This window comes from Globicephala melas, chromosome 1, assembly GCF_963455315.2.
Source record: "Globicephala melas chromosome 1, mGloMel1.2, whole genome shotgun sequence".
Lineage (NCBI taxonomy): Eukaryota > Metazoa > Chordata > Mammalia > Artiodactyla > Delphinidae > Globicephala > Globicephala melas.
The window spans coordinates 26,115,838-26,142,168 of NC_083314.1; the positions used below are offsets into that span (position 1 = coordinate 26,115,838).

The 26,331-nt window shown below is 40.3% G+C and overlaps 2 protein-coding genes across 5 annotated transcripts; one reads left to right on the forward strand and one right to left on the reverse strand.

Moving 5' to 3' along the window:
- Positions 1-773: 773 nt before the first annotated feature.
- HNRNPU (heterogeneous nuclear ribonucleoprotein U) lies at positions 774-21,333 on the forward strand. 4 transcript variants are annotated; one of them, XM_060306095.1, is made up of 16 exons: positions 774-1,693; positions 2,525-2,636; positions 2,725-2,798; positions 4,734-4,873; positions 5,446-5,545; positions 5,891-6,003; positions 6,349-6,612; positions 6,792-6,911; positions 7,246-7,374; positions 7,463-7,631; positions 7,890-8,144; positions 8,453-8,637; positions 8,998-9,069; positions 15,099-15,169; positions 17,230-17,333; positions 17,986-21,333. In XM_060306095.1, the coding sequence occupies exons 1-14, from the start codon at positions 1,003-1,005 to the stop codon at positions 15,144-15,146; spliced, it is 2,472 nt and encodes an 823-aa protein (XP_060162078.1). In that variant the 5' UTR covers positions 774-1,002; the 3' UTR covers positions 15,147-15,169; positions 17,230-17,333; positions 17,986-21,333. The 4 variants fall into 4 exon arrangements, with proteins under 4 accessions (XP_060162078.1, XP_060162028.1, XP_030724382.1 ...); XM_060306045.1 differs by having other exon boundaries at positions 15,099-17,333; XM_030868522.3 differs by lacking the exons at positions 15,099-15,169; positions 17,230-17,333; positions 17,986-21,333 and adding an exon at positions 9,529-14,253 and having other exon boundaries at positions 776-1,693.
- Positions 17,966-25,885, reverse strand: COX20 (cytochrome c oxidase assembly factor COX20). The gene is given in 5 exon segments (XM_030868524.3): positions 17,966-19,735; positions 20,195-20,258; positions 20,369-20,483; positions 25,506-25,620; positions 25,622-25,885. Coding segments are annotated over 5 exon segments (546 nt in total). The 5' UTR covers positions 25,732-25,885; the 3' UTR covers positions 17,966-19,593.
- Positions 25,886-26,331: the final 446 nt, after the last annotated feature.

Sequence of the window (26,331 nt, forward strand, 5' to 3'; positions counted from 1 at the left end):
CTTCATAACTGGATGACCAGATCCTAAACTGGACAGAATAAATCTTAAAGGTGATCCGTCTTTCTGGTAGGTAAAGAAAACACAGAATTGCAATTCTGAGGCTTACAAGGCTTCTTTGGCTAGGAGTGCCACGACAAGGCCTGTAAAGTATATGCTTTGCAGTATGCATATTCCAAAAGCAAGCATTTTTATCTCCCAAACCCTGCATCAGGGGTCATGGGAGAGACAAAAGGAAGGCCCTTCCCGAGTTTAAAATTCAATTCGCAAGGCAGGACTTAGGAAAATTAAACCAAATATTAAACGGAAGAAAATCCCCTGCGTAGAGTAATTGCCAACTTGCGTTGTACAAATCAAAATTGAAATAAAATTTTAGGGCGTTCTAAACAAATAGCTGGAGAAATAGATAAGACAAATCTAAAATGGAAGAAAAGGTGGCGGATTCGAGTTGAAAATGCCAAGTTGAGGACCGAAAGCATTTGGGTAGAAGCAGCCTCCGGGCTGGAAGGCAAATAGCAAACGAGTACTGCCACCAAAGAGCTGGAAAGGCCGATAAATGTTGCAGTGGGTCGGTTTAACTGAAGGAAGTTTCCTCCTCCTCCTCCTCCATTAGCTCGGCCCCAGTTGCAAGCGCAGTGCGCGTCGCCGCGCTCCCGGCCCGCGGCTCGGGTGGGAGCGGGGGGAACAGGCGTGGGAGGGGCGGGGCGAGCGCGGGCGCTCAGCCGGCGCAGGGGCGGGGCGGCTATATTACGTGCGCGGCGCCGCCCCTGCGAGAGGACGTTGCGTGCTCGCTCGCGCCAGGCGAGTCTCCGCGTCTCCCTCGCGAACTCGGTGAAAGGAATTGGCGCCGTTCGACACCAGGCGGATCCGCTCTGCAGCAGCAATCCAGCTCCAGCCGCAGCCGCAGCCGCCGCCTGGGCCGAGGAGCAGCCTCAGCCGCCGCCAGTGGCCGAGTGAGCGGAGCCGAGTTTGAGCCAGCGCCTAGCGGAGAATCGGGGCCTCACCATGAGTTCCTCGCCTGTTAATGTGAAAAAGCTGAAGGTGTCGGAGCTGAAGGAGGAGCTCAAGAAGCGGCGCCTGTCCGACAAGGGCCTCAAGGCCGAGCTCATGGAGCGTCTCCAGGCCGCGCTGGACGACGAGGAGGCCGGGGGCCGCCCCGCCATGGAGCCCGGGAACGGCAGCCTAGACTTGGGCGGGGATTCCGCCGGGCGCTCGGGAGCAGGCCTCGAGCAGGAGGCCGCGGCAGGCGGCGATGACGACGAGGAGGAAGAGGAGGAGGAGGAGGAAGGGATAGCCGCCCTGGATGGCGACCAGATGGAGCTCGGGGAGGAGAACGGCGCCGCGGGGGCGGCCGACTCGGGCCCGATGGAGGAGGAGGAAGCCGCCTCGGAGGACGAGAACGGCGACGACCAGGGCTTCCAGGAAGGGGAGGATGAGCTCGGAGACGAGGAGGAAGCCGCGGGCGACGAGAACGGGCACGGGGAGCAGCAGCCTCAACCGCCGGCGGCGCCGCAGCAACAGCCCCAGCAGCAGCGCGGGGCCGCCAAGGAGGCCGCGGGGAAGAGCAGCGGCCCCACGTCGCTGTTCGCGGTGACGGTGGCGCCGCCCGGGGCGAGGCAGGGCCAGCAGCAGGCGGGAGGTAAGAAGAAGGCGGAAGGCGGCGGAGGCGGCGGTCGCCCCGGGGCTCCGGCGGCGGGTGAGTGCTGCGTGGTTGGTTGCGCGCGGCGGGAGGCCCGCGCGGGGTGGGGACCGTGCCCAGGCCTGCCGGAGCCCCGCTGGGGGAGGAGGGAGCCCCGCCGCGGGAGGGAGCCCCCGGGGGGGGCGGGGGCCCCTGCGAGGGGGTGGGGGGGAATCCCGGATTAGACGTGAGGCCTCTGCTCGGTGTGTGACGGCGGCGGCAGCGCCTCCATTATGTGGCTGGAGAGCCGGGGTGGGGGGGGGGGGACTGCAGCTGCCGCTGGAGGGGGAGGAGCCGCGGTGGCGCCGCCGTGCTGCGTGCGCGCAGTGCGGGCACATGTCTCGGGGGGAGGGGAGGCCCGGGGCCCCGGCGGCGCGCTGTGGCGGCTCCGGGCCGCGGTATTGTGCAAGGCGCGCCGGGCTCGGCGTGACGTCACTTCCGGCGGGCGGGGCCGGGTGGGTCCAGCGGCGAGCAGTACAATGCGGCCGCGGGGAGCGCGGGCCCGGGTGGGGGAGGGGAGTGCGGGCGGGGCGCTTCGGCCCCTCCCCCCTTCCTGAACTCTCTCTGGGATACACGTGGGCTTCGGCCCTGGGCCGCGCTGAGTTTTCATTAGCATTTTCGAATATTCGAGTAGGTTGGCGAAATTAGCAATGTCCTTAGACTGCGTCACTAATTCTAGTCCAGTTCCAAGCGGGTTTTTCTTTGAATTCTCATTTGAGTCGTCGATAGAAAACACTTAAAAAAATGAACGGGGAAAGTCGAGCTTTTTTGGGGCGTCAAAACAGAATAGGTTTTTTTGTTTGTTTTGTTGCGGCGTGGTCTCTTATAAAGGGGTGTCGTGTGTTGTAGGAGACGGCAAAACAGAACAGAAAGGCGGAGATAAAAAGAGAGGTGTTAAAAGACCTCGAGAAGATCATGGCCGTGGCTATTTTGAGTACATTGAAGAGAACAAGTATAGCAGGTAGAGGATGTTAACGTAGTGTTACTTGTCACCTGTTCTTTGTGCTTTGGTGGGGAAAGCTGTATCAGGAGACAATTCTGTCTTTCAGAGCCAAATCTCCTCAGCCACCTGTTGAAGAAGAAGATGAGCACTTCGACGACACAGTTGTTTGTCTTGATACTTGTAAGTGAAGCTGTTTCTCCCCCGTTCCTCCCCTAGTTGTCAAATGTGGTTTTTGGTTACAAAATATTAGAAAACTTAACACGTGTAAACAGCCGTTTTAAAAGTAGGAAGATGATGGCTTATATTCAGATTCTGGTCACTTAATATTTAGTACAGTAGTTGTATTGATAATTTTACAGGCTCTAACAATTTGATGTTTTTTGGTAGGGCTTTAAAGTTCTCATTTGTAGGAATGTGAAATTAATGCCAATATTTGACTGTCTAGCTAATGGAAACTTGTAAGACTACTTATAACTTGTCTATTTAGGCTTCTACGATAAATGTCATTTTTTTGTGGGATTATGTTAAGTGAGCTCTTTGGGCTTAGTTAAATATTAATGGCTTTTTCATTAGCACGCCATTATATTCCCTATTCTAAAAGATTGTAATAATACTTTTTCAATAACTGCTCTTTTGTTCTCAATTCCAGTTCAGTAGCTGCTGCTTTAAGCTAAGTTGATTTCTTCCAAAGACCTGGGGCAGCAGCAGTGGGCTATCACTGGGCCACTAGCTTTCTTCAGCAGCGAATGGTATCAATGGCAGCGCTGTAAATACTGCTACTTTACCCAGTTGGGTTGCAATTGAGTATGAGGAAGTATTGCAAACCTCTAAATGGGCCTTGGCTGTCAGATTCCTAATTTTTCTAATACAAAAAAAAAATCGTTTGGTGTAGTGATCAGAAAGTACAATTCTTTCTGTGATAGAACAAAGGGTAGAAATAATTGCTTAGAGGTAAGGTGTCAACTTGTCCTGTAGATTAAGGAGTTGAAGCTTAGAGTCTCATGTTTTGGAATACATACGGTTTTCATTTAGATGTGTAAGGCAGTGTAAATATAAGTCTTGATTTCTTATTGCATACGCTTTACTGCATAGTTGAGATAGTGGAGTGTTTGTTTTTTTTTTTTTAAAACACTTGCCCATGGAAGAGTAGTTGAATGTTTTACGTTAAATTCAGTTGCTTAAATATTGGCGAGATACTGAAGCAATGATTTGGCAAGGTAATACTATTAGAAAAGGCTTTTAGCTCCTCACCTAGGGATATCAATTTAAGTACATTATTGGGTTCAAACACAATTGGTTGAATTGAAAATTCTGTTAGTGATGATCGGGAATAAAAGAACAAAGCTAATTTAAGGAGAATTCCAAACTGTAGATTTAATTTCATATCACCAGTAGCTTTCCAACTTCAGCTCCCTTGACTGAGAACTCAGAAGGTGCATGCTAATGAGCCAGTGACCCAAAGGTAGCTAGGTTAAAGACGTTTTGGATTTGGATTATTCCAAAGTGTGTAATCCCCCATTGTTATTGATTAACAGGCAAGTCTGGGGAAAGGGGACCTAAAATGCTGTAGTAGTAACAGCATTAGATGACCAGGTTTGTATTTTGCAGATTGAAACTGCCTTAACAAGTTTTAGCAAACAATTTAAGATCTAGAGCCCCTGTAAAGTGCAGGATCAACAGCTCATACTCGTATTTTAAAATACGTGATCATGGCCTCCCTTCAGTTTTATTGTGGCACTGGTAAATTCTACCTGGTCTGGCATGCTTCACTTTGATTTCCTGCTATCCTCTACTGCTTGCCTCTAAATCAAGGTAAAGAGCAGAGCAGGTATGTATTAATGTCACATTGTCTTGATTATTTTATATACTTAAAATACACATACTAAACCTCGATATTTGTTAGTTGCACAGGTAGTGTATGCTCTAGTTCATAATTGGGCAAGAATTGACTTGGTGGGAGCGGGGCTTGAACTGAAAATTCGAACAACAGCATGATCTGTAAAAATGTATGCAACATTAAGAAATATGAGAAAATTTAATAAAGTTTTGTCTACATAGCAGATACATTTGTATTGGATATCAAAAGAAATAATATGGTATTTGATATAATTGCAGATAATTGTGATCTACATTTTAAAATATCAAGAGATCGCCTCAGTGCTTCTTCCCTTACTATGGAGAGTTTTGCTTTTCTTTGGGCTGGAGGAAGGGCATCCTATGGTGTGTCAAAAGGCAAAGTCTGTTTTGAGATGAAGGTAAATGCAATTTTGTGATGATGTCTTTTTTTCCTTAAGAACCTTTGTGAGTTTTTCCCTGACACTTAGATGTCATTGGAACTTGTAATTTTTCAAGTTTTTGTGGGACTTGGAATCTATGATTTGTAACAGTTTAGGATGTTTGTTATATTAGAAGTTGCCATACAGAGCCAGCCTAATTTTTATTTAGGGTGTTCATTTTTTATCAGGCACTTGAAAGGCCCACCATGGGTTTGAAAATAAATTTGGTTAGGCTTCTGTTTCTGTTCCAGAGAAAAAGCATGTTAAGTGAATACTTTAGTTGGTTTTGAGTATTGAGAATATGTAATTTCAATGTTTTCTTTTAAACGTGAATTAATCAAGTACTTAACCATTTTCCGTTTCAAGTTAAAAGCCCTTACATCAGTTGTTGAAGTTCTTGTGAATGTTAGGGGGAAGAGTAGAGTTGGTATCTTTCTGTACTTTGTAGCTGGAGAAAAATTAGCCCATTGCCCGAATGAAATAAACCAGCGTTGGTTCAGTGGTTTATTTTCCTTCGTTTACAGTTTAATCATTTATGATTTGACTTCCAGGTTACAGAGAAGATCCCAGTAAGGCATTTATATACAAAAGATATTGACATACACGAAGTTCGGATTGGCTGGTCACTAACCACAAGTGGAATGTTGCTTGGTAAAGTTTCCATTTGAGTATCTTATGTACTCATGAGTGTTCAGGGTTTGATTTCAGTAATTAGACTAGAAGGCATTCTAAACTTTTTGCCTGTTTTTAGAGCTGAATAATAATAACATGGACACTGGCTAAATTTTAGCTTTTCTTTCTTTGTGGTTACTTGGTTTATGACTGATGGTTGAAATAGAATATTATCCATGGTATGCAATTTGTCAGCTAGTTATATAACCACCTAGCTCTCATTAACTTTATATCTAGTATAAACCCTACATCTGGGATGTTAAAAGTACGTGGGTCATTGGACTTTTGAAAAACTGATTTCATGAAAGTTAATTATTTTCTTAGGTGAAGAAGAATTTTCTTATGGGTATTCTCTAAAAGGAATAAAAACATGCAGCTGTGAGACTGAAGATTATGGAGAGAAGTTTGATGAAAATGATGTGATTACATGTTTTGTTGTAAGTCGTAGCTAAATTTCTACATATAAATAGCAAGTTAGTAGATAAGAGTATTTTAACATTATATCGTTGTCAGTTTTCAATCCTAATTCATTTTGACTGAAAACTACTTAATGTGAAGTTGATCCGAAAATCTAGTCTTTTAGGGCAATATTAATTTCTGCTTGTGGATATAGGTGTTCTAGTTGTATATAACGAAATGTTACCAAAGCTCTTTAACATATAACCTAAATATGTTTTCTACAGGATAAAGCTTCACTCCTAACTTGAATTTTGAAGTTTTTTTTAAAAGAAGTATTATAAGAAGTAGATTAAAACCCATTAATTTTTTTCTCCAATTAACAGAACTTTGAAAGTGATGAAGTAGAACTCTCCTATGCAAAGAATGGACAAGATCTTGGCATTGCCTTCAAAATCAGTAAGGAAGTTCTTGCTGGACGACCACTCTTCCCGCATGTTCTGTGCCACAACTGTGCGGTTGAGTTTAATTTTGGTCAGAAGGAAAAGCCATATTTTCCAATACCTGAAGACTATACTTTTATCCAGAATGTCCCCTTGGAGGATCGAGTTAGAGGACCAAAGGGGCCTGAAGAGAAGAAAGATTGTGAAGTAAGTCACTTTAAAAAAAGAATTTTGAAGGTTGCTTTTGCTTGGCAAAAATGACATTTAGAAGAGTTGGATGGTTGCTCTGTTTAATTTACTAACTGCCATACATGTTAAAGTTCAGATATGCAAACAGAGCTTTTGTGCATTAAAAAAAAATATTTAAAGAATTCTTTCCATTGTAGGTGGTTATGATGATTGGCTTGCCAGGAGCTGGAAAAACTACCTGGGTTACTAAACATGCAGCAGAAAATCCTGGTAAATACAACATTCTTGGAACAAACACCATAATGGATAAAATGATGGTAAGTAGATTGGGCATGATTTCAGCATTTTTAAGACTAGAAGGTATTCGGGGTAACGGTTTTGTCTTTATTCATTTTGTGTTAGTATCTTAGAGATAGGAGTTCGGGCAGTTAAACTGGTTATTTAAGCAGGCTCTTTACCTGTAAGGTAAACTGCCTTCCAATGGCTAGCTTAGGCTTCCTTCTCTTTTCTATAGAAGGTTTTGGACTCGGATTATCCAGTAGCTAAAAATGAATTGAAGCCACTGGGTGTTGTTACAGTATAAAATATCCTTTTCTGTAGCAATGAGAAAAGGCAATATTTAAATTTTGAAACTTTAACTTTTAAAAATAGGTGGCAGGTTTTAAGAAGCAAATGGCAGATACTGGGAAACTAAACACGCTGTTGCAGAGAGCTCCACAGTGTCTTGGAAAGTTTATTGAGATTGCTGCCCGTAAGAAGAGAAATTTCATTTTGGATCAGGTGAGCTGCAGCTTTGAGATTGAAAAAAGTAACTGATAATTATAGAATTAATGTTTGGGGTTATAAACTTTTTTTTTTTCTTTTAAAGACAAATGTGTCTGCTGCTGCCCAGAGGAGAAAAATGTGCCTGTTTGCAGGCTTCCAACGAAAAGCTGTTGTAGTTTGCCCAAAAGATGAAGACTATAAGCAAAGAACACAGAAGAAAGCAGAAGTAGAGGGAAAAGACCTACCGGAACATGCAGTCCTCAAAATGAAAGGCATGAAGTTTATTTCTACTGTTACGTTAAATATCTTTCTGTGATTTATATCTGTGAACTTAAATTTTGTGTCAGTAATACTGTTTCAGGAGTTAACTCTGTAAATGAGCGTACTTCACTTGTTTAAGAAAATGTAATTAAAACATGAATAGATATTGTATGCTTTGCAGGAATTAAGCTGCTTGAGAGTTGTAGGCTCTAGGGTTGTGAATGTGTATGTAGTGGATTTGTAGGTTAATACGATTTAATGTTTTGTAGGAAACTTCACTCTGCCAGAAGTAGCTGAGTGCTTTGATGAAATAACGTATGTTGAACTTCAGAAGGAGGAAGCCCAAAAACTTTTGGAGCAATATAAGGAAGAAAGCAAAAAAGCTCTTCCACCGGAAAAGAAACAGAACACAGGCTCAAAGAAGAGCAATAAAAATAAGAGTGGCAAGAACCAGTTTAACAGAGGTGGTGGCCATAGAGGGCGCGGTGGATTCAATATGCGTGGTGGAAATTTCAGAGGAGGAGGCAAGTTAATTTTGAGTATTATTTATTTGGTTCAATGTTGAAACAAGTGGTAATCTGTAATCTTCTAGTTTGGGTCTGTATGTTTTTCTGCTGAATTTAACATAGGAAGTTTTTGATCCTCATGTCCTAGCTGTCTTAGTAACCATAGTAAAATACTTCATGCGATTTGATGGTAAACACACCTAGGTTATGTTGAATGGTTAAATTAAACATTTTTTTCATAAAATAAAGGAATGGTCCAGAAGAACCCTAAGTCGTGTGTAAAGAAGGTAACAACACACTGTTAAATGAAACGTCTCTTGTTCTAGCTCCTGGGAATCGTGGTGGATATAATAGGAGGGGCAATATGCCACAGAGAGGTGGTGGCGGTGGCGGAAGTGGTGGAATTGGCTATCCATATCCTCGTGGCCCTGTTTTTCCCAGCCGAGGCGGTTATTCAAACAGAGGGAATTACAACAGAGGTGGAATGCCTAACAGAGGGAACTACAACCAGGTAATGATTTAAGATTCCTGTATACACTGTTTCTCTATATAGTTTAGTCTGGAAAGTTAAAGGCATATGTTGCGCAGCCTCAGAAAGAGTTGGGAACACAGCATGTACGCATAGTGATGGTAAAATGAGTCAATTTCATTTATATTGATTTTTCAGGTGCATTAACTAGCAACAAGTCAGGTGATGTCTCATAGCGAATAAGTTAATCACCTGAGAGCAAACGCAGCAGAGAGTGCTCAGAGGTTAATGGCTGACTGGCAATCTTACCTATTTCTGTGGCTGTGTCTCCTCTTCTCCCCCTGCCCCATATACAAACCTAACAACTTGTGCTCTTTTTAAAGGTTCTTTTCTTTTTTGTAGAACTTCAGAGGACGAGGAAACAATCGTGGCTACAAAAATCAATCTCAGGGCTACAACCAGTGGCAGCAGGGTGTAAGTAATTCCTTATGTGCTTTTTTGTACATTTAATTGTATTTTGAATTCGTAAGAGTCAACCTTGAAAAAAGATCTTGTCCAGGGATTGAAGTGTTTATAAGTGTTACAGGGCAAGGTGTGAATTGTGTTGCAGTTGTAGCCATAATGTCTTTTGAAGACAAAATAGGTTGGAGTTTGCTGTAACTTAATATTTTAAATAAAATAGTATTTAATACATATGGTTCTTTTTACTGCTAGCTTTAATTGTATAAACTAACCAAGTCATAATGTGTTTCCTTTTGTAATGTGTATTGATAATGGGATATTAATACCAACTAAATCTGGCTTGATAAATCAGATGTATGACAGGTATAAATTTGTCTCCAGCAATTACTCTGAATTAGATTGTCATTTCCTAAAAGCAGTTTGAGTGGCTTATTGATGTTTTTTCTTTAAAAAAAAAATTTTCTCTTACAGCAATTCTGGGGTCAGAAGCCATGGAGTCAGCATTATCACCAAGGATATTATTGAATACCCAAATAAAACGAACTGATACATATTTCTCCAAAACCTTCACAAGAAGTCGACTGTTTTCTTTAGTAGGCTAACTTTTTAAACATTCCACAAGAGGAAGTGCCTGCGGGTTCCTTTTTTAGAAGCTTTGTGGGTTGATTTTTTTTTTTTCTTTTCTTTTTTGTACATTTTTAATTGCAGTTTTAAAGTGAATCGTAAGAGAACCTCAGCATTGTGCACGATAAGAGAATGTGTCAGTATTTCAGGGTTCTACATTTTATCTGTAAAATGTGACTTTTTTTTTTATCACAACAAAAGTAAAATGTTGCTTTGTACCTGGTGTCTTTTATTAAGAATTTACTCCCCCCATTTCTCAGAGATTAACAGTCGGGAGTTATTGTCACAATATAATAGAAATGTTAGCAACCAGATTCATGTAAGGACTAAGTGGTCCTCATGAATTGCATAAGACTCTGTACTGCTCGTATTACACTCCATCCTCTCTGTAGTTTGCTGAGTAGTGGAGGGGTAAGCTAAATAGTAGTTTTTGACAGTAACTGGGAAGGCTCTTTCTTTTTAAGTAACAATGCAATTGGCATATTTGGGAATGAAGATAAAATTTGGAACTAAGATAGAGAAGATGGAGTGTATGTAGAAGGGCTGTTAAAAATGTAAAACTTGGTTGCATTATTTGTGGAGGCTCAAACTTGTGAAGGTTAAATACCATAATTTTTCCATTTGTTCTGCATTTTGATTCTGAAAAGAAAGCTGGCTTTGCCCATTTCTTATTAAAAAAACTTGTTGTAAATCCAGTTGTCTAATGGGATCTATATGAAGTTAGCTATGTCTGTATGCCCTTCTCCCACAAAATACTGTATAACTAGTGTGCTTGTAGTAGTTAACTCCACCATCTTTGTAAGCTAATGAAATTGTGAGTCACCCATTTATATCTTAATTTTTAATCATGTCAGTTCTTGAATGGGTATCTCCTTAGCCTGCTGATTTCTTTTTCTTTCTAAAGAAAGTGGGTGGAGAAATTAATTTAGACGTTTGTTTGCAATAAAAAGAATTCATTTTACTCTCGTTTTGGGATTCTCGCCATCAAGGTTCAAAATCCCTTTATGAAACTCCCAAGAGGAGAAAATTTAAGTGTGTGCTTTCTGGACAGCTTATTCTCTGTACTTGGAACATTTAGGTTTTAAAAACTTAAATGTGTACTGACAATTGACTTTTTAAATTATGAAGTAAAGTTGAATGCTTCCCTTCCCCTCCCCGCCCAGATGACTTTTAACATTTAACGAGGGGAAAAGGTACTGGCTGGGAGAAGTTAACACTCAGTTTATCATCTTTACAAAATGCTAATGGCTGTCCTCAACTGATAATTATATATACATCTATATAATACATGAAACTCTGGGAACAGATGCTTTTAGAAGCCATCATGCAAGCCAGTCACTACTACACAACACTGCTAACTTAACTGTAGTTATGTGATAACATTAGATCCCCTAATTGTAATTTTATTGGGTTTGCACAGAACACTTAATCTTCTAAAGGACCCTCACTCATGTGAGGTGAGGAATCAGGAGTCAAACTGTAGAACTAAAACTTGACATCAGTTTAGTGTTTCATTGGTGTTTTAGGTTGCTTCTGGTAAGTATAGGTTTGTTTATATTTGACTGCTTAGATTTTTGTTTTAGCCATTTAAAATCAGATTTTTAACTATTTATACTCCTAGGAATTTTCTTGCTAAAGGATGAGCTGGAGTTGAGTTTCAGATGATGGTGTAGGTTCAGTTGAGAATTTTTTGGCCTATAACCCTACAGTTAACCATAGGAATACTTAACAGTACAAGATAGTGCCTCAGGGGCTTTTGTCTTTCTAGCAATTAACTTAATGCAAGCAACCATTTGCATGAGTCTGCTTTTCAGTATACATCAGTATTACTGGGGTTGTATAGACTTATGCGGGGGGTGGGGGGGAGTAAGGTTTGTTGCTAATCAGTGTTTGTGTCCTAAATGTTTAGGTGCTATTGAAAAATCTTGGATATACCTTCTAGCTTAAAATGCTTATTAAAGAATTCATATTCTAATCATCGCAGTGGGAGAGTGATGGCCAAGTGACATTTGGTAGGCTGTCATGCCTGTGCAGCACAGAAAATTTTGGGAAGAGAGATGGGATAGATAAAAATGCCCAGGAAAATGTTAAGTTTGAAGAAGCAGTTTCAAGGTCAGAATTAATAGTAACACCTGCATTTGTATGAAGTGACATAATCCTAGAGAGTATTTAAGAAATTAAGAAGAGGGAGTGCACCATATAGCAAATAAAAAAAGTTGATGCCAAGTTTTGGCAGAACGAGATCTGTAAATGAGAAACTTGGTTTATTGTTCACCCCTTCCCTTGCCTACCTCCCCTCAATGGCAAGCAAAACACTGAATAAACAAAAATTATCTGAACAGATGTCCCAATTATACCCTGAGAAAACTCACCTGTGAGATTGCTCTTGGTTTAAGGGGTGCTTTCACTAGAAACTTTTGCATAGTTACTTAATACCTATCATCCTGAAGCAAGAATTGGATTAGATTGGTTACTAAGACATTAATCAGGAAAGAACAGAAAGTGCTTTAAGTTAGAAATCATAAAGTAACTGGAACTGTAAAAAGTTTTCTTTGTTGCTGGTAGTTTACGCCTTGTTACTCCTATCTAGCCTTTGGTGGCTGGCTCTGGCTCAGACCTAGAAGGCTGAGACCAGCTTCTGGCCCTGATACCCAGACAGCAAGATGAAATCTTAAAAATGAAGTATGAGTCAAATCAATTTGACATTGAAGTGACAAGAAGCCATATTAAATCTAGGAAACGATAAGCTGTCATTTGCCTAGGATCCTGTCTGAAAATAAATATGGAACTAGATGTCTTGAACACTCACAAGATTTTAAAGCTTCTTAAAGACAGTTTTCCTTGAAAAAATACTGTTTTCGAGGAAAGGTAACTTGGTAGTATTTCTTTTTCACCTCCTGTGGAGTTTACTTTCATGGATAGACTGTTTTGTATTCGCCTCAGTTGTGGAAATTGACATTTTTCTATGAACTTTTACTTAATATAAATTGGCTTTTATCCTAGGATTGTTTTTTATAACCCATCCCATTGCACAAATGAGGAAACATTTTGATAGCTTATAAGGCAATGGTATAGGCATCTTTCACACGTAAAGATCTGTAAGGGTATTTCTGATGTGCTTTAAAAGCCTAAACCAGAATAAACTTACTAAGGAAGGCATAAACTTGTATCTTCAGTCCAAGTTGTAGTTGCTGGTATTAGACATAAAACACATCTTAAAATCATTAGTTTCCATAATTTCCTTCTTACACATTGAAATGTTTTGAATCTAGACTTGGTCATTGTTCATATTTCTGGGGCTCTGGACTTTATAAAAATGGGTTTAGGTTTTAACATTTTAGTAATAGTTAATGAAAGTAAGGGTGTATGTTAATGGCAATGGCCTGGCAATAAGTTGCAATGCTTAGTTTATGTATTGGAACTCTTGCTTATGCGTGAGTTTTAAGGGACTGTTAAATTAGTGCTTTGAATTAGAAACTTACCAACTGCCTCATCTCTAAACAGCAATTTGGACTTACTAGGTTAAACCATGGTTTCTTCAAATCATTAATTGCCTTAACTAAAAAATAGGTAAAACTGCAATATCCTTGTGATGTGGAGAGCCTTTATCTTGGGTAATTTTCAGATGTGACTTTTTTTGGCCTTGTCATTGCACAACTTCTGTGCTAAAACATGCAGGTAATAGATCTAGCCAGTTCAGTGCTTAGGCTGCTCTAATCCCTAGTTCTTAACTTAGTACTACAGGTACATGTTTACAAGACATATAGTAAAATTACATTGTCCACCTAACTCCTGTTGAAGTGACATTTGTTTTATTAATCCATACTAATCTTGATGTTTGAAAAGTAAATCCTTAAGAATTTGGAAATGACCTACAGTACTGATGGATGTAGTATGTGTCCCCTAGTGTTGAGGTAGGAAAAAAATCAAAACCCAGCATCCCCAAATACCTTAACGTTAATCTTAAACTATAAACTTGTGAATTTGAACAGGAAATAACCTACCTTAACATATAATTTTTATATATTTTGCTGATTAGGTATGCCATTTTATTTGGTGGTCACATTTAGTAAATTTCAACCATGCAGATAGCTGGATCTCAGAAAATAATAGCTTTAGGTAGGAGGGAAATGGCTAACAAAGATAAGTAGGCATATATACTTTCACATCTTAGCCGATTGACTAAAGATATAGGGTGATAGGATATGTTCAATTAGTTTGCCCAAGGAATTAGTCCATGAGGAATGGTAGACTGGAAATAGGTGGGAATATTACCCATAATGTTAACCAGAATTACTCAAAAAAATGTAACACCTGTAAATTGTGCAGTTAGGTTGGGAATGTGCTGTCCACCTGGGAAGCTGAATAAGTACAACTTGTTGGCATTATGTAGACAGTTGGTGCTTTCACTGGTGATTGTAGATCCAATATTAGGGGAGTAAATGTTGCAGATAACTGATAGGCCAGGACATCTGTAATCCGTTTGGTTAGGTGAGTTATTGGGACAAGAACTTAATCGTGTGTTTAATGTGTAATCATTTTATCACCTAGGAGTATTACAATTTTTTTTTTCCTTTTCATGCCAGGAATCAACATATACTTGCATCTTGACAAGGAACAGGGGTTTTGCTTTTAAACAAAACTGGATCTGTGGGTATGAGAAACTATTATAGTTGAAAGTGATGTGGGAATACCAGTCCAGGCAAATGGAGAAATGTCTTATGGAAAGTTAATTTGTTCTGTTAATTTGTTCAGTTGTTCAAATATTTCAGTTAAAATCACAGCGCAACACCAATGGCACAGCAGTTATTCCTGAGCATGCCCAGCTTGGGTATCTGCACAACTGGATGTTATGAAGGGACTACAGGCCTGGAAAGCTAGCATAGTGTTTAAAACCTGTAAACACTGAACTGTTGTGGCATGTTCTTTTCTGCCAGTCCTCTAATACTCCATTCTGTGATCTTACAAGAAGTAAAATTAGTTTTGCCTAGTAAGATATTTTATACTTGCCAAGCACTTGAGAAGCACTGCCACAAATTAGTATCAGCCAAAATTGTTTTTTTTTTTAAAAAAAGCAAAAGCAATGAAGAACTTTGAGATGGCTACTGTAGACATTTAACTTGCGTGGCTTTCATGAGAACGAAAAAAGAGATGCAGAGAAAGTGAGATAAAGTTAATACCTCAGAAGAACAGCTGAAGCTTACTTGAATGATAGGATAACTTTGTACTAAGGATAACTTAGTAATGACATAACTTTGTAATAAGTAGTTGTTAATAAGGTATCCTTTCAGTTGTCTGTAGTTAAGGGAGATGGGAGAGTCACGGTCAAGAACAACAAAAGGTTCCAACTTACTTTTTTTTTTTTTGAAAAAATAAAAAATAATGTGCTGATTTAAATTTCATCTCCTTTTCCTTAGTCTGTCCATGTGAATGTGCTGTGTGGAAGAGTAAAAGGGTCCAAGTAAATGTGTTCCAGTGATTCCAATAGGTATTCCAAATTAATTGCTGCTTGTACATTTAACACGTGTTATACTGGGCTTCCAGGATCACCTTAATTAGAACTCCTCTTATTTTAAAAAGGCAGGGGAAAGGGAGAAATTAGTAACTAAGTGCATAGATTTGTTTGTAACAGGAAAGAAAGGTTCTCTAGTATCTCTTTTGCATACCTGAAATGTGAGGTATTTGGTGGTATGTTAGCAATTGGTGGTCCTCTTGCATAGGTTAAAGGCAGTACATGCAAATAGAGCCAAGTCCCTTTAAGGTTAAATCCTTATTCTAATGGTTCAAATTCCTTCTATTTAATGTTATGTAAGACATTGTTTCAATATCCTCCCTACTTGTAGAGTTGAAATACTTCCTTACAATATTCTAATACAAAGATAGCTAGGATACCTATGTCCTTGGGTTCCCAAAATCTTTCTGTATCTGTATTAAATGCACAAATACTTTTTGTTAGCTTATAATAACTTGGAAAATGATCTTTTTGGATAATGAAGTGATGTAAATTTACATCAAAGTACAAAAAGATCAAGAAGTGAAATTTAAGACAAGGACTTTGATTATGTTAGTCCAGAGCATGTACTTTCTTGTTGCCCTGAAATTATTTAAAGACTTAATAAGAAGCTTAGAAGAAATTAGTTTTTCCCACTACATACTTGAGAATAATGTATTTTGGTGAAGTGAGAGGACTTGGCTGCTGTACTGACTGAAAATATAACTACCAGGGTTTCCTCAGTGAAATACAGTTCTACTCTGTCAAATAAAAGCAATCTCTAAAGACTTGAAGAGCAGACAACTTAGAGTAAAAGGTAAAAACTCAAAGCCATTTCTGTTCATTTGAGAGAAAACAAACTAGAAAGATGTTTTTAAAGCAAACTTAGAATTTAGATAGTAGAACACGTTTCATTTCACGTGACTAGTCCTTGTGGTCTAAGGGGGAAGACATTTTTATGAAAACTTAACCCTTTAAGAAACCAGTATATGCAAATTTGAATCCCCTAAGGGTAGGCCATATATAATAGGTGTTTTACAACTTACAGAACTTGGTAAAAGTTATTCCTAGAAAAGAGTAGAAAAGATAGCTGCCTGTTAAGTCCATGTGAACATTTAGTGAACAATAGAAACTTTTAATTTAGTACTTATAGTCACTGGTAGCTTTCTCAAGATAAAAATACTTGGAAAAAGTCATCTTTTAATCTCTAGAAAATAAAGAGTGGTTGAAAAGACTCAAATGTTTGCAACACTGATCAGTAGTGCTCACATTATGAACTTTAAAATGTAATACTTTATTAAAAAACTAAGCTTTTTTGTCCCTAAAGCTTGTCTTAAAAGAAAATTTAAATATGGAACTTAATGCACAAAAACAACGTGTAAGATACCAGTATTTGGGTGGTAGAGGATATTATATATTATTACTGACCTGATTTGATGACCAATGGACCATATTTTAAGATGCTTCCCAAAGATATTTTATTCTAGAGTACTATTAAAAACCACAGTTAAAGCAATCAGTAATTTTTCTACTTTCCTCATTAAGGTATTCTGCTTTCCCAAAGTAGTTTACGTTAACATCACTTTTAAAGGGGTGTCTTAATCCCCATCCACCACAGATTTTTACCTAGGAATAGAAGGATTCAAACCCTATTTGATCCCTAGCTTTTTGCTGAAAAGTGCATAAACAGGAATCCTGAATTTATTATATAGACCTCCTCGCATTATAAAATCGAAGCAAAGGGAAACCAGCGATGGAGTAGAGGTACGTAGACTGAAGAGATGCTTGCAAATTAAATAATGGTATTAGGGATAGTCAGATTTCTTGTTGGCAAACTTGGTCAATAGAAATCACACGTCCAGAGAAAAGCTAGTTAATTTTAAATTCCCTGAGGTTCTTTTACTGAGATGTAAAGCAAGTAGTCAAGGAAAAACAAAGAGGGAGGGGTGAGGGAAGGGGGGGAACTGCATAAAGCACTTAGAGGTAGTTAATTAAAGTAGGTATGATAAGCTGCAAAGTTTTAAACCTACTAATTGCCACAATTCTATTTTAATCAGCTATTTAGCTGGTACCTACCGCTATATCACCTAGTGTGAAATTTCGGATTTAATGGAATAATGAAGGAAGCAGTGCAGCTGGAGGCTTCAAGTGGGCTCGGAAGGTAGGTTACTCTTTCAGCTTAAGTTTGGAAAGTGTAAGCTTTTGGGTGAGAGGCACTAGTGAACATTTAGTAATTAAACTAACATGTGTTGACTGCTTTATACCAGACACTTGGTTGGGAATGTAAAGATAGGGTTCTTGTAGCACAAGTCAGTGACCAATGGAAGTGCCAACTACTGTTAGTGGAACATGAAACAAAGTAGTGTGAGAGCCTAAAAGGTGGTGATGATCCTAATTCTAGAAGTTAGCAAGAGAGTGGAAGGTTATAGAGAAGGAGGTAGGAGAAGGGCACTATAAGTGAAGTGAAAAAATTTGAGCAGAGGTATGAGTTCAGTTCATGGTGGCCAGAGGTACACTGGAGGTGGGACTGGCAAAACTTCGCAGTTTGAACTTGAAGTTGGATGGCAGAGTGGAAGAAGATTGGACTGGAGGGACCAGAAGTGGAAGTGTCAAGATCAACTTGGAGGCCTTGGAGGTCTGGTAGCAATGTTTTAAGGGCCTAGAGCATGTTGAATGGTCCAATAATTCATTAATGCATTTTGTATCATTTTAATAGGTAAAGAAGAAAAAGTGCTAATGATTTAAGTTTATGAAATGATATTTGAAAAGTAATCCAAATAAGTAATTATATTTAAACTTCTGTTTTTATCCAGGTCTCCAATTTATGCAGTCATTCTGCTGTGAAAATGAACTAACCTTGTTGTTATTGAAGGCCTTGGAAATTTTTACCAGCTGAGAGATTTTTCTCTTACTCAGGGTAAGACGTAATCATAGTGTGCTAGAGCTGGAAGGGACTTGACTTACATAATCCATTTGCCTGATTTCATATGTTACATGTTATCAAACTGAAGCTGAGAACGTAAGTGGCCTGCGCAGCTTGTTAGATATCAAATTTGATTAGTACTCATCAATTCCTCCACCCCACCCCAACTCATGCCTTTTAAAACATGAGTGACTGTCACATGGAATTTTTAACATAATTGTTTAAGATCAATTTGAATAATACAGACTGCACCTAGCTCTGATTTGTGTCAGTAACGGCAGGCAGATGATCTTGCAAAAACTTTTCTCTTTTCTAATAACCTTCCCTTGTTAATGCCCAAGTCTTTCCTTTGGTGGCTGCCAGATGATTAGGATCAATAAAAATCTCTCAGAACATATATGCTTGACAGTGTCACTCATGATAGGGCATTTGGTAAACCATATAGCTTGTGTACCCTAACCCTCATAATGACAGCCATAAGGTGAGCATGGGAGGGAAAATGCTACTGCTCTTATGAAGTGAACTGGAGCAGGCCCCTACCTATCCTGAAAACGGATTAAGAACAAAATAAAGTTTCAAAACATCTCTTCCTTGATCTGTTTAGCTCACCCGTGATAATCAGTAGGACCAGTAATAATGCCATAATCCTATCCACTGGTGTCTTCTTTCATACTTATCATTCCTTAACCAGAAAGGTCTCTAAGCCTGTGTTTTAAGTAATGTTGATATTTATTAAACCAAAAATGATGAATGAATGAATAAATGCTGTGGACTTAGTTGGGTGTTGGGTGCTTTTTTTAAATGGCAGCCAGTTGAATTATAAATGTCTTTACGTTAATGGAACAATATGTAATTCTGCAGTATTTTCCTTTGCACCAAACAAGTTTCTGAAAATATTTTTATGTGTGCCATGTACATATTTAAGTTCTACTTAAAAATAAAAACCCTGCATACATCCCAAAAATATTTAGAGCAGCTAAAAACCACTTTTCCTTTCTGAGAGATGACTCACCTGTTGAAGTGGAAGAATAGGGTCAAGCAATGGGTACATTTTTAAAATAAAAATTGCAGAGTGACGGCCCATTAGTTTTAAGTCTGATATAACATCACTGGCTTTAGAAATCAGAAAGTATCCCCTCATTTTTAACAGGGTACAGTAATACAGTTGTGATTTTTGTTTTTAAGGCAAGTTTTAACATTGAACTGAGATTTTATTTCTTGAAACGTCAGGTGTACTCACTGCTTACCATAAGGAAACACTTTTCTAAGCATGATAAACACGAGGTTTATTTTAAGTATGAGTCCACTATGTGCTATACTGACAGTAGATACAGGGGCAGAATAAGTTTGTACATACACATGTAAAATGACAACAACTTACACATACTTTATTTACTTGGTTGAAAGCCTTGTGGTATATAAAATGCTTTCTATAGTTGATCTCGGCTTGGTTCACACCGAAGTGAGTTGTATCTGGGTTTTCTGTGCTCAAGACTGCTCAATTGCTGCTGCTGCCGCTGTTGGTTGGTTTTCTTTCAGGATCAAGGTGGGTACTTTCATATAAAATCTTGTTTTTAATTCCTTCTCTGGCACGTCTTTCCTGGATTCTTAGCTTTGCATAATTATACCTACAATGGAACCTAGTAAGGAGAACATGAATAAATTGATATAACATACCTGTAGAAACTAATTTGAAATTTATAATCAAAATTTTTAAATGCTTACAGATGACTGTCAGTGGTTGTGAACACATTCTTAAGGTAGCATTTTCAGATGTTATGCCATAGGTAGGGATTGAAATGAGCATTAGGATAAGATAAAAGGTTGAGGCCTTCCTAAACGAAGTATAAACCCTGACATGGCATTAATGCAGTGCCTAATGCAATGCATTCATCTGTTCATTTGACAAATGACACAAGATGTGTGTGTATATATACATATTTAAAAGATTAAAGGCAGTCCGGCAATATCATTTTGTAAGATAAATTTCCGTGAGGGTGGGGAATCTTAGTGGGAGATTGCTCTGAGTAGAGCATGTCCTTTGGAACTAGATAAACCTATTAGAATCGTGGATCTTCTTGAATACTTAGCACACATACCAGCATCCTAAAGTCACCAAGATAAATCCTCCTATTCCAACGTCACATGATCTTCTAATTCTACCTGTCAAAAGGAAGCATAAACACTAATACACTGCATGTTATAATACTTCCTCTAGGAAAAAAACTTCAGAGAAACATGTTTTTTATGCATAGAGAAAAGCAGATACTCACTAGTTAACAAAAAGTGTCCGAGGCCAGCCACAACAGATCCTAATGAGCCATACAGTGTCGAATCCCGAGCACAGGGGATGTTTTCAACATCTAAAATTCCTAGGAGCTTAAAGGGCTACGAAAAATAAAAAAACTTAGGTTGGACAAGAGAATATTTTATTTTAGGGTGGTTTGGCAAAGACGAAAACCATCTTTAATCATCCTGCTTTGGTATGTAATATGAATCTAAAATGGAAACCCTGAGAATTTGACCAGAAAGTCCTAAGCAGGTAGGGTAAATTAAACCTAAATAGATTATGGTACCATGGTTATGCTATAATTTGTTAATCAACTGGTTTGGAGATAAGGTAAGGGCATACATTATTTTATGAGCTCTTTAAACATCTGTATGAAATCATTTGGGGGATTTGGCTATCATTGAAATTTAAAAGCAGCATAATTTCCTTCTAATAACCTGAGATGCATAGATGGGAAAAGTGAAATTGTCCTAACCATGTTGCTTATAATATTAGTATACTGCTGTTTTAAATTCCTTTAAGGAGGACTGCAGATTTTCTGTGTTAACTAGTAACAACACATCAGTTGTGTCTGTAAGAATAAATACTTTGTGTTGAGACAAATCTCGTCTGTTTCTTGCCTGTGATATGACTTGCCTGTGATATGAAGTTGCCGTTGATTCTATTTCTTTGTTGATAGTACATGGTAACCATACCTAGGTGTGATGAAAAAAGCTGGAAATCTACAGGGTTGGATTTATTCTCAGCTCTGCCACTAACTTCTGTAACCTGTAGGACATATTTTTTTATCTGGCCTGCAATCTGTAATGAAGGGGTTCAGCTAGGTGATAATTTAAGTTCCTTCAAGTGCTAAAATGAATGGTTTTAAAATTCTTTATATAGTCTTCATTGGATTTATGGATTTGTTCTCCCTCATTAAAAAATACTGCCACTTTAAGCATAACATTTTCCAACTTGAATGTCTTGTCACTCACTCTGTACTTAGGGGTTTTGGGAGGGCAGGACAGAATTTTTTTTATAAGGCACGCTTATGTTTTGCTACAGCATTCTCCTATTCATAAAAAAAAAAAACGTAAGTTACTGTTTTCAGTTAATGTAGCTTTTAAAAAGGAAGCCACTTGTCCATTCTTTGGGATGAGATAGATATACCTAGATGGTAATATACTGTAAGGGAAAAAGAGTGGAAGAAATGGGAACAGGACAGTAAAGGGCAAGTCAGATTAAAGGTTGAAACATGAAGGTATTGTGTTTGCCTTGGCTCAGGCTTCTGCAGGAAAGACAATGTGACTCGGTTCCTAATAAAGCAAAAGTTATACACTCTTGGATCATTATGTTCCTTTTTTTTTTTTTTTTGCCTCTGCCTGTTCCCTCCCCCCCCAACATGTTTACTTCATGAACACAGCAGGTGCTCATTGAAGTTGCAGACTTGAATGTTAAAAGGCTCTTTAGTACAAATCTTCATGTACAAAGAGGTTGGGATTTAATTCTGCTTCTAGGCTTCTCATTTAATTTAGCAAAAGATGATTGTTTCTCACCCTCAGGTCAAGAGCCAGGTGGAATTTATGGCCCGGAGGGGAAGGAGGGTGTGATCAGTTCTGCAGCTAGGCCATTGCCCTGGGGGAAGGATGCTAAATAGACTGAGATGGGGTGGTGGTGTTTAATGTCAGATCTTAGAAGCGAGTGAGACCAGCAGCTTCTACCACGGGGTAGAATGTTAAGATGGCTTTCACATTTAAGCAGAGAGAAAGAAAGGAACTATCAAGTGTTGGCCGCAGCATGCCAAACACTGCACATCTCTGCCAAAGACAGCACTTCTTTCAAGGCTTCTGGGCCTTTTCATTTGGATTCTGTTCCAAAATGGAGCCCTAGTGTGACCCCAGGATACACCAGAATCTGCAAACTTTGCGGGGGGGGGGCATTTGGATAAAATTATCAGCCCCAGTTCTTTGCCAAGTGTGTAAAATAAATTTGCTGAACATCTGAAATGGTGCTATTTGTTTAAATCAGCTAGGTAGGTAGCTTTCTGAGCTTTTTAGAGATTTTCAAATCCCACCCTCAGATTCTGACTCAATAGGCCCCGGGCATTGATGTTTAGGAAACCGCCCACCCCGCAGACTGGGAGAAACACTGCTTTAGAGATTTTAGAAAAGTAAAATTTTTAAATTGCAGATAATGGAGTAATCCAGTTTATTTTGAAAGATAAACATATCCTTTTTAAGGGGTACCTTCTAAAACCAACAATGGGTTAGAGGCCAAGGATGCTACTGCTAAAGGTCCTGCAATGCATGTATCACATACAAGACTGCCTTGGTCAATGTCAGCGCCAAGGTTGAGAAGCCAATGCTTGTCGAATTAATCTCATAATTTAGAGGTGCCAAGGACCTATTAGTGCCCGGCCCTTTATATCCCTTGTTTTTAATTCTCACAACCTCTTTGTGACATTTTCTCTGCAACAGGCTCAGGGTTTAAGTAGAAGGCTAATAAGTGCTGGCAGAGTAGAAGTGGAAGTCAGTCTGACCCTGAAAGCCTGTCATTCCCACTGCAGCGTTTAACCCTTTGGTTTTTTAGTAAACACTAAGGTTCACATATAGAGAGTAATAGAACTGTGTACATAACTGTAGATCTGCATGCAGTTTGTATCAAAACTGGGTAAGGATGTACAAAGACTTTTCCCCCTTCACTAGTAGGGAATTTTCAGCCTCCTGGTAAAGTTGGAGTTTAGACTGCTGATGACTTAAAAGCAAGTATGGAATACTGTAATGAAGTCTTGAGCCTAGAGAGTACACTGAACTTTGATTCTCAGAAATGGAAATAAAGGGTCTAAGCCTGAAGTCACTTTGAAGTTATGTTTGTAATGTTCAAGGCATTTAACATTCCTCTTTTATTCCCTAGTTGCCTGCAAATTTAAGGTTCACCTGCTATTAACAAAGCCTTTAAACGTAAACTAAAATTATAGACTTTTTTTTTGGTAAGCTAATGTTTTTAAGCTTAGATTTAGAAAGGCAGCCTTACCAACACACCTTGATGGAATTAAGGGAAGCTCAAAAAATTTCTAAGCCAGAATGCCAGTTTAATAATTTATAGGAAACAGATCACATCAAATCAGAGCTACTTCATTTCCCACTGTTAAATTTATCTGCATCAGTGCTCATATTCTGCCTTTCCTTTTGTTTCAAAGGAGGAACTGGCCCTACTCCTATTTAAAACTAGTCCTCACTTTGCAGTTGATTACTTTATCCACTCTCAAAAGACTCTGCTTCTGTGGTTATCCCATCCTTCATTTGCATTACTTGTTTTTCCTCCTTTTAATAATCTCCAGTCTAGAAACATACAAAATAAATCCCCCTCTCTTGACACCCTTCCCCCCCAAGCCACCATCCCATTTTTCTGTTCCCTGTCACTGCAAAACTCAAGTTACCTGTGTGTGCTTCTTCACTTACAAACCTACGCTCCCTTTAACTTGCTTCAACCAGACATTTACCAACTGTACTCGACGGAAACAGCACCACTGAGGTTTTCTAAAAGACAGTCGTTTTGCAAAATCCATCATACTTTACATCTCAGCACATGTGGCACAGAATCATTTGTTTTTGAAACATTTTCTTTGGCTTCAAATACACTATTAATCAAAAAAATTTTTCATGTATTTCTTTTCTGGATTCTCAATGGGTTAAACCACCCTCATGACCCTAAAATGACAGCAGTTGTCTCTATCAAAGGTGAACAACCAGATACAAAAAGGATGAAAGCACCATTCAAGATCCCAGTGTTCTCACAAAACAGTCTACAATTTTGTGTTTGTAGTTATGGTGCCCCTTGAAATATGCAAGTTTCAAACAAGGGTACATTTTGTTAAAGTAAGCATATTCCAAATAGTATGTGAGACGTTAAAAACAGAAAAGGCGCCAACAATGTATAAATTGACAAAAAATTTTTTGAAAACAAATATGGAAACAATTTACCCAACATTTATTCATAACCATTTGATGATCTAGGCCAAATTTAGATGGAAAATTCCCCAGAGAAGCAAGAACACTGAATAAGTGATCAAAATTTTCAAGCTGAGTAGACAATAGCCTAAAACTATAGGTGCAGTGTGGCACACAGTGTGGGTCTTAAATATTTGTGAATCTAATTGAGCCAACGTTAATCTCTCTATGGCTTACTATTTAAAATTCTTTTTCCATTACCTTTTTAAAACACTTGTTATTTACTCTGCATTGAGGATATAAAAATCGGGTTCCCTGCTCTTAAGACACAAATTAACTTCCAGTATAATGTTGTAATGATCCAGCAATGTACAAGGTGTCCGGGAGATAGGAGCAGAAGCACCTCAGTCTCTTGAGGAGTCGGGAAGCCCTTCAGGGGAGACCAGAGATAACCCTGTTTAATACACCCGGAGAGGAAAGCGTGAGAAGAGTCACACGGGTTAGTTAGGTGATGAGCTTTGTTATCACAGGCCGAGAAATTCGGATTTATCCTGAAATCAATGGGCAGCTACGGCTGGTTTTAAGCAGAGAGGTGGAATTATGCATTTTACAGGGTAGCCCACAAGGACGACTGTGGAAGGTGAAGCGAGAAAGGCAGAGCAGGAAGACCTGAATGCCAGCCAGCGAAGCTATTGGTTACATATGATACTGCATACTCCACGTGGTCGAGTGAAAACAAGGTTAACGGGGGAAAAATCTCAATCTTTTCATCACCCTCCTGCTCTGGATATAAATTCAGTCGAATATAACCAAGTTCTCATTCCCCAGCATTTACCGATTCCTGTTAAGTGTTGTGAAGTATACAGCCTTAAAGACAAGGCACCTGTCCTCAGCTTTTAATCCCTCTTTGCTGGTAAATTACAATACGAGGCCCCGTCAACAAAACTTTCTTTCCAAAGGGATCAGTCTTGTGACCTGCAGTAAGCTATCGGTACCGGTCCCCTCATCCTCCCAGTTTGGGTCACTTAAATCGTGGCAATTAAGATAAAAATGTCGGGGGGTGGGAGGAGGGGAGCTGTTCGATTGCAGAGAAGCTAATGACACGTGCTCCCGGCCTGGGTCTCCCAGCTCTAGAGGCCGCATCCTTAGGTGCCGCCCGTGCTCCGCGCGCCCCGCCGCACCCCGGATTACCTTCCCCTTTCCGGGCTCTCCGGCCTCCGGCGCAGCCGCCATGGGGACAGTCGGCGCCTCCACCCCGCCCCGTCGCCGCCGCTGGCCGCCGTGAGCGGACGCCCCGCCCCGCCCTGGCCAGCCCGGCCCGCGCCTGCGTTCGCGCTGTCCGCCATTTTAGGGAACGTTTCCCAGTCTGCGCGGCGGCAGCACTGGCCGAGCAGGCTGCCTTTGGTGTGGCCGCCATTTCCTTTGTTCAGTTGAACGGATCACGTCTTCTCTATCGGGGCTCTCCGCAGCCCGAGGGCCTGGACCAGGGGAGGAGGAGAAGGACTCGTGAAGCAACCGCGCACCCGGACTCTTGGCACTTCGAGGCTGCGCCTTTTCCCGCCCCCGCCCCTCCTCTCGCCCCAACCGCCATTTCTGTGGTCCGCGCGCGCGCGCGCGCTCGCTCCCGTGCGTAGGCGCTGGGCGCGCGCGGCGGGGCGGCCGGGGCCGCGCGGAGGGGGCGTGCGCGCCGCCGCCGCTTTGTCCTGGGAACGGGAGCCCCCACCCCCGCAAGCCCACGGCCCGGAAGTCGGCCCGTACTGGCTTGCGGCCCGCGTCCCCTTCGTGTCCTTTGTTTTCCCGCCCGGGACGAGTCCTGGGCGACCCCGTCAGCTCCACCCAGCGCCAGCCACCGTTTCGCCCCGAGCGAAAGTGTGGTCCAGCGCTCACACCGCTTACTCCCTGCTTTGGTTTCGTCAGGGAGGGGCTTGAAAATAGCGCCACTCGGTTTGCCTGAAGGAGACTGGGGACAAAATGGAGGGAGGACCTTGTCAGTGAAGACGCGTTAGGACGTTTGTGC